The sequence below is a fragment of the Dreissena polymorpha genome, chromosome 2 (genome assembly GCF_020536995.1).
Source record: "Dreissena polymorpha isolate Duluth1 chromosome 2, UMN_Dpol_1.0, whole genome shotgun sequence".
Classification (NCBI taxonomy): domain Eukaryota; kingdom Metazoa; phylum Mollusca; class Bivalvia; order Myida; family Dreissenidae; genus Dreissena; species Dreissena polymorpha.
In genome coordinates, this window is record NC_068356.1 from 134,414,169 (window position 1) to 134,431,057 (window position 16,889).

The 16,889-nt window shown below is 32.5% G+C and overlaps 1 protein-coding gene across 1 annotated transcript in view; it reads right to left on the reverse strand.

The window, feature by feature from the left end:
* LOC127869082 (netrin receptor UNC5C-like) overlaps positions 1–14,519 on the reverse strand; it is a 182,287-nt gene extending 167,768 nt beyond the window's left edge. The window contains exon 1 of the mRNA XM_052411372.1: positions 13,975–14,519. Coding sequence (XP_052267332.1) covers positions 13,975–14,077 — 103 coding nt within the window. The 5' untranslated portion in view covers positions 14,078–14,519. The remainder of the gene's footprint in view (positions 1–13,974) is intronic.
* Positions 14,520–16,889: the final 2,370 nt, after the last annotated feature.

The window sequence follows — 16,889 nt, forward strand, 5'->3', positions numbered from 1 at the left end:
AGTCTAACAAAATATAACTTATTGGTATTTTATTCAAAAGTCTGGTTGCTTAATTAATATTTATTTTTCTAAAGATCACAATATTAGAAATACCACTGCAAAATTAACCAATTTACGAGTTCATGAACAGTTCATGAATTCTTTTAACATAAACTGTTCATGGACTATTCATGAAATGTTCAGAAAAATTGTGCTATGGTCGTTACGCAAAAACTGGCAAATGCAACTGAAACTTCTTTCTTCCCTTATTTGTTTTCTCCTGAATCTTAACTGCAAGATATATACGCAGAAATAACAAATCTTTATCAGCAGTCACGACAATGTATAATGTTGCACCAGAATTAAATATGCAAAATGCAGCAAACAAATGTGAATTGAACATCTGCATTCGACTGACTGCAGACAAGAACAATTCAGTTATCAAGATGCATAATTTCCTTCAAGCATGTTTATTTCATGAAAGTTGCATATGCTGTGCATTTTAAATAGGGTTTGCACTATGATAAATCAAGCTTGCAGGGCATGAGGCAAGCTGTCGCAAGAAGTATGAGGCCACAAACACAGGTAGCCAATATGCATGAGCGCTGCTTGCACCACCGTAAATCAGCCGTCTAATTGTGCTCAATCAAGGGGAGGTCTTACTAGATTTACGCCATAAATCTCTATTTGCCCCCCCCCCCCCCCCCCCCCTCATTAACCGTAGTTGCAGCATATGAAATCATTGCACTGGGACGGCAAGATTTTAATTTATGCGTTGTTGAACAATATGCCACAGTTTGGTACATTTGTACTATTGTAAATAGCCCCATAGTGGCATATTTCGATATGAATGTCATAGCTGACATGACATATGTTTAATGCCAAAATAGGGTATTCAAATCTGACGCCAGGCACAAAAACCCAGCAGCAAGTTGCATCTTTTAGCTCATTCATCCATTATCTCATGGGGAATTAAAATAACCATGCATGCCCTTCCTCCTTAATTTAACATAATTCATTAAAAATGTTAATTGACGCCATGGAATCAAAATAACAATTAGCAAATTAACCCTTTTTTCAACAGTCAATGACTCAATAAAGGTTTGCTAAACATTTAAATGCATTCCAGTTTGCTAAATATTTAAATTAATTCACGTTCAATTACCTCAATACTTTTAATTTAATTTCAATTAAGATACATGTACTAATTATGTTTTGTAACAGAGTTATGTGCACAAAAAATACTGCCAATGTAATGCATAATATAACACTCGTAATGTTTTTTAACCTTGATTGTTATGGCTTAAAATGAAAAAGAAAACATGTTAATTCTGAATAAAAAAATACTGAATAATAGCAAAATACTATACCCTATTAACATTAAACATTTAAAAGACATAAACAATATACATCTAGGACAAAAAACTATTAAGTTCATAGTTAGTATATGCATATACAAGTTATATAAAATATAAGTCGAAGAGTCCACATTTTTACATTTAAATATGAACTTAACAATTAAAATGGATAAAAAGAACATTAAGATTGCCAGCTAAGCAAAATATTCCTGTCAACAATGTTTACATACACTTGTTTTTTAAATGTCCTTTCTGAATCAAGTGGTCTTGATTGATTCTAGAATGCTCACAGTCCTTATGTGATGTTTCAGAATTTAACATTAATTGCATTCAAAAGAAACTGAAAGCTTTTTAAATGTATACCTGCCTGTCTCGATCTCCCATTTGGCTATGGTAAAAAAAAGGAACACAATAAAGTTACAATCTTGACATTTTGTTTCTGGTAAATATATGAGCTTTGTTCTGAGAAAACAGGGTTTAATGCATGTGCGTAAAGTGTCATCCCAGATTAGCCTGTGCAGTCCACACAGGCTAATCAGGGACGACACTTTCTGCCTAAACTTGATTTTCGGTAAGGAGGGACTTCCTTGAAACTTAAAAAATTTTCTCAGAACAAGACACATATGTTCCCAATACCCAGACTGCTTTTCAGTCCCTTTTGTAAAATTATTATTCATTATTTCAATAATCAATCTCATGAAACTGGTGTATTGTGTGTGGTGCCCTATATCCAAATAATTAATTATAAAAAGAGTCTTTGTAACTCTCAACCCAATACGTTATGTTACTGGTACACCGACACCAACTCAAAATTGGTTCAATAAGACTCCGGTTTAAAATATTGGTTTTAAATAGCGAAAAATAGCTTTTTTATGCAACTAGAACATGAACAGTTCCATAAAAACTAAGATGTTAGCTAAACATAATCATGTTGATGCAACAAAATTAATTATTCATCTCAAATTTTGTATACCTGACACATTTATTCAGTCTAGGGAAAACTAAAAATGCTTTAACTGCACAACTAGGTAAACAAGTGTTGTCACATCATGCAATATTCAAACCAAGTGGGACAGTTTATAAGTATAAATCAGCATAAAAATTCATCTGTCCCAAGTGATTGATAAATTCAGGTCCACACACTTTATCAACCCATATACTCCCCAGAAATAAACACGCATTTGCCTGTGGCAGTGTCCAATCTATAGGCAGTTAGTTCTTCAATAAACAGTGCAAGGGAAGTAACTCCAAAATGATTTGTGACTTGCAAGGGAGGCAAATCTGCAAAGCAATTTATAACAGCAGAATTAACTAACAAATCCATTTTTGAGTGAGAAAGTGAACAAAAACATGATTTTTTTTCCAATTTGGAATTGTTAGTGGTTATTCTAAATGATCTGGTATTTGGTTTGATTTTAAAATAACAACTTCAGAAAATATTAATTTTTATAAAAACTTAACGAAGTATGTAAAACTCTCATGTCCCTGTAAAATATTGGTGGCAAAAATACATGTTTAAATTTTCTGCAAAAATTAACTTGCTTTTATTTTTCCTTGGTAAACATAATGCTTAAGATTACAAACATGTCAATTAATATTTGTATTTATTTAATTATATTAAATTTAAAATTATTTTTCATACAATATGAACACTACACAATTGGTAATATATAAAATGCCTGAAGTTGTTCTTCAATTTAGTAAAATAAATAAATCTGTCAGCAAGGGATTTGAATTGAATATTCTGACAATATGTCTGCACAAATTAAGACAAATTTATGAGAATTTGAAAGGTGGCTGTGGCTCAGATGTTAATCAAACAGTTTTGTTTACAACATAATTATTGTGCAGCATTTCTTCAATTATCTTCCGACAGCAATCATTTTACAACATGATTAAATAAATAAATAAGAGTCTGCTAGGACTAAAGATTTCATTTTTGTGACATTGGATAGTTCATAAAATTATGTCCATTGGAATTGCAGAAACAAACAAGATGCAACAAAAATTCAGATTATTTAAAAATTAATGGACCTCACAAAAACATTCTTAGTTATTCAGATATTTTTGTCTCATGTTTAACCCTTTACCACTTAGATACGTGTTTTTATGCATTTGTAGTCTCTAGAAAGTTAGGTTTAATTAAAGACCTTTCTTACTAGATTCAAGTTTTAAAGGCTTCATTTCCAACCCTTAGATAATGATGAGCAGCAAACAGCATAAAACCTGAACAGACTGTGTGTATCCGGACAAAAACCCTCCCGGAAAAAACCCTATCGTCATTTTCATAGGGGGCGGACAAAAACCCTCCCATTAAAAAACTGGGCCAGACAAAAACTCTCCCATGAAAAAATGGGGGCGGACAAAAGCCCTCCTGTGAAAGATCATTGCCAGTGTTGCTTGTATTAATCTAAATTGTCTACTATGTTGGTTTGTTTATTAATTAATAATATTTATTGTTCATCGTTTTTTTGTAACATTATACTGTGTAGACTTCATAATACTTGATATCTGTATAAAACAAAATAAAGAAAGTCTGGGGAAGCTTGTGTCCGCCTCTGTTATTTTGTCACTGGAGGGCTTTTGTCCGTCCCCATTTTTTCATGGGAGGGTTTTTGTATGGCCACGCTCTTTCGTGGAAGGGTTTTTGTCCGGCCCCTATAAAACTGATGGGAGGGTTTTTGTCCGGGAAGGGTTATGTCCGGCATTTGAGTAACTCACAGGCTGTTCTGGTTTTATGCTGTTTGCGCATAGTAATCGGACATAGCCATTTTCATTTTGCTTCTAAGTGGGAAAGAGTTAAATATAAAATGATGTTGTTTATAAAACGAAGTTTAAGGGTAGTACCAAAATGTTGATGTTCAATATTTTTAAGCTTACAAGCTGACAAATAAATCTAAACAAATGAAATGTAAAATCTTGATAATGCATTCATTACACTAAGAAAATTCTGAGTTCAAGTTTATTTTTTCTTAAAAACTAAAATTCCAACATCAAAAATATCAGAACAATTCCCAAATAAATATTAAGAATGCTTGCTCATCAAAAAAACAAAACATTACTTAAATAATTACATTAAATGCGGGAATAGTAATGTCACTCATAACAAACTATTCCCTAGCTCAATTTATACTGTAGAGTGTAAGCTTTGAACCAGGTGTGCACCAGGGTGCCATTACAGAGTGTTATGTAACCTCCGGGCACAGCAACAATGTAAATCCGGGTGTTTTATCAGCAGACAAACTTTCTAAAAGATTACTCTATCTCCATAAATGGAGACTGATAACATCTTTGCCTGCCTTACAATGCTAGTCAAACGTTACCGTTGCTAGCTATCACGATGTTTTGTGAGCTGTTGGCGATTTCGTCTAGGATGGGGAATTTTAGAAAGCGCAATTTTTAAGGCATTATTGTAACCCATGTGTTTTTATCTTCATTATTTGTACACATGAGTGGGACAGGTTGAAATGAAATTGTCAATATTAAGCTTTGCACAATTTTGAGAATATTTTGCATTTAATTATATCAAACAAATGACAAATTGACAAAACGAACTAAACACTTTAATATATTGTAACCAGGGTTATACTTATAACAAGAATATGAAATTTCCATATGAAAACTTCTGACAACTAATTTAATAGAAAACAATAAGCACACGTTGTAAAGAGGGGTTATTATTTTCTGTCACAATATGCAAATACTGTGATAAATCAGCACATGACACCAAAATATGCAAAGAAATCAATTATAATGACAACAAAAATTGTCATGAACCTGCTAAATAATGCAAATTCTACAAGCTCTTAATTTAGGAAACAGAAAGATAAATATTTATCTACGTCATGTTATTGAAGTTATTTATATTATTTATGCTTTGGCTTTCATTTTCTTGTCACTTGATCACTGAAAGCTTTTTTCATTCTTAGAGTATGTCCGTTTTTCACAAATTTGAAAAGTTCACAACTCAAATTTTGATAATTTGAAAAATTTCAGTACTCTTTTTTCACAATTTGTACAAGTCCACAACTAATTTTTTCACAATTTTGAAGTTTGCATCTATTTTTTCCACAAATAGAGGGGCCAAGGCCACTTCACAAAGATGAGGAAAAAGCCCTGCTTAACTGTTTCAAATTTCAAACTGCAGGAAACAGCTGCTTTAAAAAGCTGAACAATTTGCAGATCTTATACAATAAAAAGAAGTGATGAAAATAAAAAGCTGCTTTAATAAAACAACACAATTTTTGTCTGACTTCATTTTGTTTATTATTACAAAAATGGATACTTGTATTATATAATTTTTAGTTATGTTTTCCATATATGTATTAACCCATCACATAAAGGGGGTCAGAAACAAACAACCATTTCTTCAAGAGTGTTCTATCATTGCGATCTTCAAATTATTATTTTGTTCTTCCAGAGATAAAAGCCACCGGTAATAATAAATCTGTAGAGACAGGGAGTTAAGTTTATAATTTGAAATGCAAATTGCCAGCAGAAAATCCGCTGTCACATTCATTCTAATCTTCAGGACAAGGCATGAGTAGATATTCAATTAAAGTCTTATCTTCAAAAAGTTGCGCAAGTCCTGAAAATGATATATCTTTATGTCTTTCGGGCGTATGATTAAATATCCAAATCAAAATGTGATGATTGAGCTAAATGTCTCAGACCACTGTGTGTACTTGCTTGGAAAAATATGATCCAAGGGAGACAATTCTATATTTTCAAATGAAATGATTCTTTAAACTGAGATTACTATAATGTCTACAGCCATTTCGCAAATTTAAGTGTGTCTATTGATAAAAAGCAACTATTGTTGAGAGAAAATCTTGTATGATATTTTTAAATCATGCACATTTGGCCAAGAAGCTTAATTTTTAAGGAGCCATTATTTTTAATGTTTAATTTATAGATGTAGTAGTAATGCATGCAAAACAGTCCATTAATATTCACAAGGAAATTGATAATTAAAGTACATGTAGTTGATTAAAAATTAATCTACAAATCTCAATCTGTAAATGAAATGCAATATCACCAAACTTATTTGTAACATGATAATCTTTTAATTTTCTTATTATGAACGATGGGCGAATACAATTTTAAACATTTTAAAATAAGATAAACACATTTCATTTAATAAAAAGTTTAATGCCCTCAAACATATATATCAAACATGTTGCACTGCAGAAATTATTACACATCTTTCTCTCAGCAATAAAATATTATGAATTAATTCAAACACAAGGCAGGGATATTGTTTTAGAACTAATCAACTGTATTATACACTGGTGTTTTCCAATAAAATCTGCCAAAGCAACTAATCAAAATAACTGTTCCCAATTGGGCTCTAAAGGGGCCATTATAGTTCCCTAAAGGGGCCATCCCTTAGCTGAGTTGCATAACCTTATCTGTGGGCATGATGACAGGTCCCATTCCTCCTGTTTTAGACAGGGCCATCTTAAAGGGTCTTAAAACTAATTAGAAGACAGAGACACAATTTTATCATGCAATTAGGCAGGCAGCGAGTTGTATATGTACACAACTAAAGCAGCTTTTCAAATAAAAAGAAATGCACTTCAACTAGATCTATTCATTAACTAGTAGAGAGTGACAACATTTTATTTAGCAATTAGACAGGCTAATTACCATGGACTTACTGCAATATAATATTTATAGTTAACTTTTATTTATTCAAGAACTATTTATTCCTGTTTATTTAATTGCGTAGTATCTAGACCATTACAAAGAATTATACCTCAGAAAACTTCAATAAAAAAGAGAGAATAAACTCGACAATTATCCAATTAATGTAAATAATCTGATATAATAGTTATGTTTTCAATATTATAAACTTATTATTATTACATGGTTAACATTATTATATCCATTTATGCACTTAATCACTATCATGGCAAATCGATTAATCTAACATGCACATTTCTGGCGCGTGCACAAAACTCTTCATTCATAAACTGCCCCAGTCACAGACCAAGTATGTTTAAACAATTTCACAGAACGCCCTCTGTGAGATATGAAATGAATACATAAGATAATTACAAAACCAAGTCACGTTTGTCTTGTCTTGAAGTGAACTGTTGGTGTGGAACCCTGTCTGAATCGGCCATAAGCTTTCTTCCGAACAAAAATGTGAATCACTGGATGACTGCTTATGAATATTGTTACCCGTGCTAATAAATTGCCATCATAAAAACATTATACAAGGTTCTCTTAAGTGTTAAGTCATAGCCAACAACCTTAATGAGTTTTCCTTTAAGACCTGTTTATTTCATCAATTCAAGAGGTTATGTTGATGTATTTTTGATGTTCCTCTACACTGGGAAATATAATTAATGATAATTAAAATATAATTTTAAACTGGAATTTGATTAGAAATTTAAAAAGGTTATTAAGATGTCAGGGCCCTCGATTGGCCGTTTTTGGGGCCGAAATTCAGCCCCATTCCCTCCTTGAAATAGTATACTTTTTTCCCTATTTCAGCAAAAAAATTCCCCCCTCCATAATTTTTTTTTTTTAAATACTTTTATACCTATGTTGCCAGCGGGTATCGAGCTATTTACCTTTAATTAAATGTATATTTATGTAAATTACATTAAAATATAGCAAATTTAAGTGTTGAATGGTTGTTGAAAAGATCTTCTCAAAGTCCCCTTTTCGCCCAAAACAACGCGAAATTCACCCCTCTTAGGGCCCCGGCCCCAATCCCCCAATGTGAAGCAAGGGCCTTGGATGTACCGGTATACAAGTTAAAATATAGTTAAGTTTAACCTGGAAAGTATACCATCCAATATAAAAAATAAATTCAAAGAAATTTTGAAATACTTTTCTCAATATTATCCTATATGATACCATGAAAACAAATACATTTATTTTGAAATTCAGACAAACAACTACATCTGGAACAGTGCAATGCTGTTCTTCCTGTCTGCTAAACATCCTTTTGTCATAAAATCTATTCCCTCCCTAGCCAAGTCTAATAGATGCAGATGCAAGACTTTATGTCTATTGGGTGCATTATGTTTTGCCCTGCCAAAATTGACATTGTCGAAAAACATCTATGTTTTGACAATATTATTAATAACAATACAGGTAAGTCTAAATGTAATTCATTATATATTTTTGTTTCTGTCTCCAATAATCATTGCACATTTTATAAATTGTGTGGGCTCACAAAAAGAACAGACTGCTTTTATAATAAATAGCTATGACTCTACCAGCTTGAAAACATGCTGCAAAAGCTAGTTTGAATAACAATTGATGACAGATTTTGAAGATTTTCTTGCTGCTGAAGAAGCTCAGATTTACGGGGTACGAACATTAGCCCTCTAGGACATTAGCCCCTAGGACATTAGCCCCCAGGACAAAAGCCCCTTCAAAAAAATGCACGCTTGGACATAAGCCTCCAGGTGTTTTAAAACGTTCAAAACTTGTTTTTAAGTAAGCATTTTTATTTCATTTTTTTAATTTTATATGTAAATACAAAAAATATATAACTTGTACCGCACACGTACATTTTAGTGTGTTTTTTTTAACAATTTCTTTACTATTTTTTCATTGGACTCTACTTATTTTGCAAACATTTTGCTATCTGACACCATCCAGAAGTCGTAAATTACCTTATAATAAGATACATAAGTAACATAATGTGTTGTTGTTGCTGTTTAAAAAAATTAATAAACCATTAATTCGATTAATTAAAAAAAAAGATGAAATTAAATACCTAAAAAATGAATGTAAAAATAGGTATGGGGCTAATGTCCTTAGGGGCAAATATCCTAGGGGGCTAATGTCCAAAGGGGCTAATGTCCTAGGGGCTTTTGTCCTAGGGGCTAATGTCCCAGAGAGCTTATGTCCTACACTCCAGATTTACAGCCGATCAGATTTACAAGCAAATTGGATTTCCAATGTTATAACCATTAAATTAGTTGTTGAATTTGTAGCATAAGAAATTAACATTCTTCGACAAAGTACTGGCAAAATGATCTTCATATTTCTCACATTTCTTGCAAGAAAGTTAATCTCCTGCAATGATTAAGGTATCAACGCTTACATAAAAATTTGATCTACGGATATTACAAAAAAACATTAGCAAAATAACTAATGATAATGTAATCAAACAAATATTTGACACCATAAAGATGTTTCCCATAAAAATAATTTCTTAAGTCTTCAAAATTTGCTTACCAGGCACTAATTCCCGTATTAATATTAATTTATCATTTCAAGACTCAAGTAGGGGAATTCTGTCTGAGATACAAGGATTTTCAGTCTTTCTATCAAGTTGCATTTTTTCCAATTAAACTAAACACCATTTATCGGTTAATTCAGCATTTAAGTGTGAATGGATCAAAGCGCTGCTGCTTCTGTAACATTTCCAATATTACAACTTTCCCTGGTTCTGTGGAATTAGATCAAAGGCTTTATCAACCTGAACAATTAATATTCTTAGCTAAGAACTGAATATAATTTTATTTGTGATTGGCGTGTTTTGGGGATTATTATTGAATCAAAAAGCATAAGTTGTAGACCCAGTGGGGATTCCAAGAAGTCTGCAAGATGAGTTTATCAAATAGGAACAACGCCACTATAACGGTTTTATTCTGCAAATAATCTTTAATGTTGCACTGTATGAAATTATTCTTGAAAACATTAAACCCATTAGCAACATCTTGAAATTAATATATCTCAACCAGAACATGTAGTTAAAGAGACGTTTGCTTTTAACCCTTACCACTTAGAAACGTATTTTGATGCATGTGTGGTACTTAGGAAAGTTAAATTCAATTAAAGACCTTTCTAATACTACATTCAAGTTATAAAGGCTACTTTTCCAATATTTATATACTGATGAGCAGCAAACAGCATAAAACCAGAGCAGGCTGGGAGTTACTCGCAGGCTGTTCTGGTTGTATGCTGTTTGCACATAAGCCATTTTTACTTTGCTTCAGAGTGGGAAAGGGTTAAACAATTGCGTAAAACATTAGTCAATTTGTTCAAAGGGTCCAGCACTCAGCTCAAAAGTCCCCAAAGTACCTCAAAGACTGCTAAAAAAATCAAGCTTTATGAAAGATTGATTTAAAACTAATACATGTATAAACTAATGACGAAATTAACATTTAACCAGCAATCCGTCTATTTTCACATTAAAATACTTCTTGATCAGTCAATGTAGCAAAATCATTATGATATGCTGATAGACTAATACTGCGGCCTCGTTACATTCTATAAAAACATTTTCCCTGAGGGAGCTGTATGCAGTTTTACATTGGTTCACAGGCTGACTGTCGCCTAACTGCTCCATCTGAGCATGTTACAAGATAGATCATGGCCAGAAAATCACATTACATACAACTTGTCTAGCGTTTTAACCCATCCATATTATATCCATATTATACGCTGTTCATACAAGATTGCAGTTCTGTTTGAGTATTGGGGAATTTTAGCTATAAAAGCAATGTGTTAAATATTCAGTGCTTTTTTTCCTTCGTTAGCATTGGTCTTATAAAGGCCCCTTTCCCTAAAATAAATTCTTTAAAATGATGCAATTTTCCCCAAATTTCAAGCTTAATAATTACTTTGGGGAATTTCTTCCCCTTTAACAGTTTTGTAGATAATTTTTTCCCTAAAAAAGAAGGCCAGGCCCTTTCCCTAAATGAAGGAAAAAAGCCCTGAATATATGATGGTTACTGGTATTAAAATAAGCGAATTTAAGAAATTGTTACATGTTTAAAGTTGGAATTCTGAAGAATTTCAGCTATAAAAGCAATTAGCTGTTTTTATGCACCAGTATATGATTAGTACTGTTATTAAAATGTACACATGAAATTTTACATAGTTTATAGTCAGAAGCACACTAAACTTATCCCTTTACCACATAGTTGCATATTTTGACACATTTGTAGTCCCATAGAAAGTTAAATTTAATTAAAGACCTTTCCTACTTGATTCAAGTTTTTAAGTCTTCATTTCCAACCTTTAGATACTCAGATGAACAGCACACAGCATACAGCCTGCGAGTTAGCTCACAGTCTGTTCTGGTTTTATGCTGTTTGCACAAAGCCATTTTTTGCTATTGCAATTTGCTTCTGAGTGGGAAAGGGTTAAATATATTCCAGCTAAAGGGCCATAAATCCTAATCTTAAAAACAAAATCATTAATATTTTGAACAGTGTCTTAAAAATTATGTAAGAACAAATAAAACACCTCCAGTTTTGGCAAGACCCAAGGATAAAAAATTATTATTTATTGTCCTTCATGTCTAGCAGTTATCTTAAAGTATTACAAATTTCATTTCAAATGCAATTAATGTCAAGCAAAATGTATTCTTCTTTGCCAGGAAGGTACAGTGTACTTTCTGCTATCTTTATACAGTTAATTACAGGGATAAGGTAGGCAAACTTATAAAATCCCCAAGTTTGTATGGACCTTTAGGCCTAACAAAAAGTTGTTTGTTTCCAAAAACCCAACTGACCCTAATTTGTTGTACTGACCCTAAACTGTTTTTGGAAATCCTGAGAACACAATTAGTAACAGAACACTTTATGTATCATTAATAGTACCAAATACAGTATTATGAATATGGAATTATAAGAAATCAGTCATTTTGGTAATTTTCTCAAACAAAACTGTTTGTTTCATGATTTAAAAGTGTTTGTTTTTAATATTATGATTTTACTTTCGGTATTGTATGCACTTTTGAATGACTTTTTCATTGACAGTGATTGTATTCAATATCTATTAACTAGATTTTTAAAATATGCTTTATATGAACGCATGGACATGGTTTCATTTTTTTCACTATTTAAAAATAAATCAATTTAACATCCAGTTTTATTGTAAAATAAATAAAAAGTAATATAATTATAAATGCAAGTGTCTATTTAACTTGTAATTTGTCAAAATTAATAAAGATAACATGTCAGCAGCATATAATTTATTATTAAAAAAACAACAGTTGAGTTTATTCCAAGATTGATGTTGTATTCCTACGTCACATAATAGTGTGTTACCAGGAATCAGTAAGAGATTAACCAATAAAGCTACAGAGAATTGCTCCCATCCATCATCAGCCATATGTTAAAACCTTTAAAAAAAACAATACTGTGTCTCAGTCAAACAAACCCTACCTAAGTGGAAGATACGAAAACAATTCAAAGCAAAAATGATTGGGAGACACAAGGTGACATTAGGGGATCAGAACGCATTTAATTGATGAATTATGCAAATCTTTAAATAAATATGTTTCTAGAATCACAAAATGTAGTATTACATTTTGGAAGATTATTACATGTATGTTTACAAAATGTAAAATAACATATATACTTCTAAAAGGATCATCCACAAGGAAAGGGCCTCCTGTGTATACATTTGAAAATGGTCAGCCACTCAGACAAACTTACATTGTAAGCCTTCTAGCTGTTTATTTATGATGACAAATTATTGCCATTTCTTGCGGAAACATAACTACTTTATTATCATAAATATAAGCATGTACTGAACTAGGACTAAACACATCAAATGCCAATTATCTGTCATATCAACCAGGTAGGTTTGTCACATAGTGTGTTAAAACCATTGAATAATCAGAAGTAATATCATTAAACTAATATATACTTGCTAGACAGTTAGATACAAACTGCAAAAAATAACCAAAAATACATGTGAATAACCTAAACTTTTCAATCATTAACAAGTTTACTTCCTTAAATTGAAAATTATACCCGCCATTGAACCTCAAAACAAAGGGTACCTGTAAATATTGACAAACACTTGAAGACTTGGGTAATTATCTGATCGCCACCCTTAAAACAATTAAACAGTTAAATATCGGGTATCATTGAAGTTGTAAACCACAGGTGTTAGAGCGAACCTGATATATGTCACATGAAACTTGCTGGACATCTCAATGAAATATTGAACAAGTGATGTAAAGTAATAATTATAGATTTGAGCCTTGCCCTGGGAAAAAAGGCTGAATGTATGTACCGGTATGTAAAGTGTCATTACAAATTTAGCCTTTGCAGTCCACATTCATGGCTAATCAGGTACAACATTAACGGTTTTGTGGTATTTTTCATTTAAACAAAGTCTCTTCTTCGTAAAAAAAAACAGTTTAGGGTTCAAAGTGTTGTCTCTGGTTAGCCTGTGTGAACTGCGCAGGCTTATCTTGGACAGCACTTTGCACACATGCAATAAGTCCCGTGTTTGCAGAGTACATTAATTAAAACATTGGTGGTGGTTGAATGTTACCTTATGCTTGAAACTGTAACCTTTACACTCTTATTATGGCACATATATGCTATATTCAGTACACACATTATGTTTTTTTCTTTTAATCATTTTATATATTTATTGATTGATTTATTGATTTGTTGATTGATTTATTGATAACTGAATGACCACACAACCGAATATTGTTTTTTTTGTCCTTCATATTTATTTTATGTTTGAATATATTTCTTATCATGATTGATTGATTGATTGATTTGTTTAATAAATGAATTTGATTGACTCACTCAACAATTCATTGATGAATGGTCCTTTGGTTCTGTTAATTGGGATGATACGTGTAACTATCCTACACATGAATAAAACATACGAACATACTTATACACACCTTTTACCGGATGCAGAACATATAATCCAATAAGACACAGGCACAGTAATCCACGTGCAGGAAGCATCGTTGTCATCCCGAAAACACTCTTCACGTGCGCCATCACAGCCACATAATTCTCTCTCGTGCAGACACACAAATATCAGAATTTCAAATTTGACGCCTAAATAATGCCAAAAGTTGACATTTGGACATTCAATACTTCATTCACAATGCTGATATTTACCGCATCGAATCTACAAACAGTTAAATGTCGAACGACAATAATAATCAGTGAAAACAAAAGCACCGACACAACATTCAAACGCAAATCCAATAAAAATGAAATAGTTTGATTTTTTAAATAAATTTCAAATTAAACACGTTTTGCACGTGCACGGATGATGTACAATTATAAATTTAAAAACAACAGTAGATCATCAAACGTAATCCGCTTCCCAATGGTAATCCAATAATATCGTAAGCAACAATCCAAGTATTGCTTTTTCCAGCAGACGACTTTCATTCACGTATCCCACTGTTAAAGCATGCGGTCTAAATATTGTTTTCATAGCATACAGCGATTGTGTTGACTTTACATTGATACACAAGAAATAGCGACAGCCCGTTAAACCGCTGACAGCTCGCTTTGATTCCACCTGAGCGCTGAATGGATGATTGACGTTAGTTCCCGCCCCTTTACCTCCAGATTAATAATTGGGGCGGGGCGTGGTGCGTGTGATGTAGAACCGGCTAATCATATTCGGTATTTTAATGTATCGTTGCTTATAAATTGCGATTTTAATTAATGATCTGAGTTAGTCGAATAACTCATAATTAACTATATATATTTCGGTTGCTAGTTTAGCTTGTAAGTTTTGAACCTATTCGTTCATGATGGTGGCGGACTTATTATTGCGTCCATTCTACGCCCAAATATACACATTTATTTTTATCGTTTTCAGTTTGAAAACCACCTTATATAATTATAATACCCTTGAGTGCAATCTTTTTAGAGAAGTTATTTCGTCCGCCGGTCTGTCTACAACATTTATTTCAATTCCGACGTAACTCCGCGTGCCCGCCCGCCTGCCTAGCTGCAAATAACTCGCCGCTCCGTCCGTTTGTCTGCCCTTATACGTAACATACATACCTCTAACTTGTTTTGTTATTCGTAATTTCTTTCACTTATTAAGCGTTATTTAAAAATAGTGGCATATAGTATTACTGTATGATCACTTCATTTTCACATGATATTTTATATGTGTATAGTAACATGTTTAAAACTGACGGTATAATATGGAAAGGTCGTAATAAATTTTTACTGCTCTTTTATGTTCAATATAATTATATTATAATTATCTTTACAACTATTGATACGTTCAGTGACATTTACTCGTCTTAAGAAATAACCTACCGGTGGCACGAACTATAAGATGGCATATTAAGTGTCAGTCACGGCCAATCGTCATCAGTTTCAATTAATTTCAATTATCACATCATTGTGAACCAGCCTGCTCACGAGTCTCCCGCCATCCCTAAGTAGCCCTTCGGAGCGCAGTTAAACACTCGAAGTCACTTGGGGTAACTTTGGTTATCTTGTCCCGACGACGGGATGTCAAGTTATCGCACAATATGATGACGTAATAGCGCGTGGACACACCTACGCTTGATGCGGGTCTTACAGCGCAAATTAATAAGACGGAATAAACTATTTAATTTGCATTCGTAAAGTCACAAAATGATATATGGCTTGAATTTCAAATATAAGTCGTCGACTTGGAAATGTCCGCCGACATTGTATACAAACAGTACGCAACTTTCTACTTCTAATATTTTAATAGCAAATACTCCATTACTACGATTGAAATCTGATCCAATAGGTTCACCTTTTTAGAGTTTTCTCATATTTGACGATTAATAAACAATATGTTATTACCTTGTTTTGACTCAATGTATGCTTTTTGAATATTGTCAAACACTTAATCTTACTTTAATGTTTCATCTTTTGCCTCTTCTGTTTCCTTACCTTTCAGATTCCCGTTACACCAACTTCTCGTTTTATCTTTATTGACTTCTTGTAGACGTTAACTGATTTGAGTCATAATTTAACGAATTGAATCTTGTAACAATAAAATAATATTTAATGTATAGACTACGATGTACACTCTATGTATTTGCACATCTAAAGCATTTATATATCAATTTACAGTTAATGAATTGATCTCTGGTTAGGAAATTATTTTTATATTTATATTACAATTTGCAAACATGTTTTTCTTTCATTTGCACTTAACTCAAATTATTTTTACTTATAGGCGCCTATTCGTTAAGTCAGTTAATATAAAGTAAATACAAATATATATATATCAAGACAATCGGCCAAATTTTATATTTGAGAACTAAAACCCACATTCAGTGCGCACAACCATTAATGGTATCTGCCCGGTAATCTTTAAGATATTTAGATAACACAATACTGAAAACATTATGAAGTTACACCGATCAGGAACGTTTGTGTGCTAAGTCTTCGAGCGCAGATCAAATGAATGTGTATAGAAAATACACATACCTAAAGAAATACATATTGTACGATATACAATACGTTTCGCACTGATGCTTACAACAGCTTGAGATAGTATTATTACTGCGTAAAGTTTGAACGGAACTGGTTGCAAAGATGTTTGAGATGTGTTCGACTCATTGATAGTTTTGTAAAGATCTTTGAAAACGTATATCAAGTACCTGTTCTTTCCAGGAAACGGGTTCGGGCGTGTCTCTTAAAGTCCAATGGAAGGCTTTTGATGCGAGCTCAACCAATAGGTTTGAAAAAAGACCAGTTAAATACATATTAACCCATTAATGCCTAGCTTCTAAAAAAAGGCCTTGGCAAACAGCGTAGACCCAGATGAGACGCCGCATGATGCGGCGTCTCA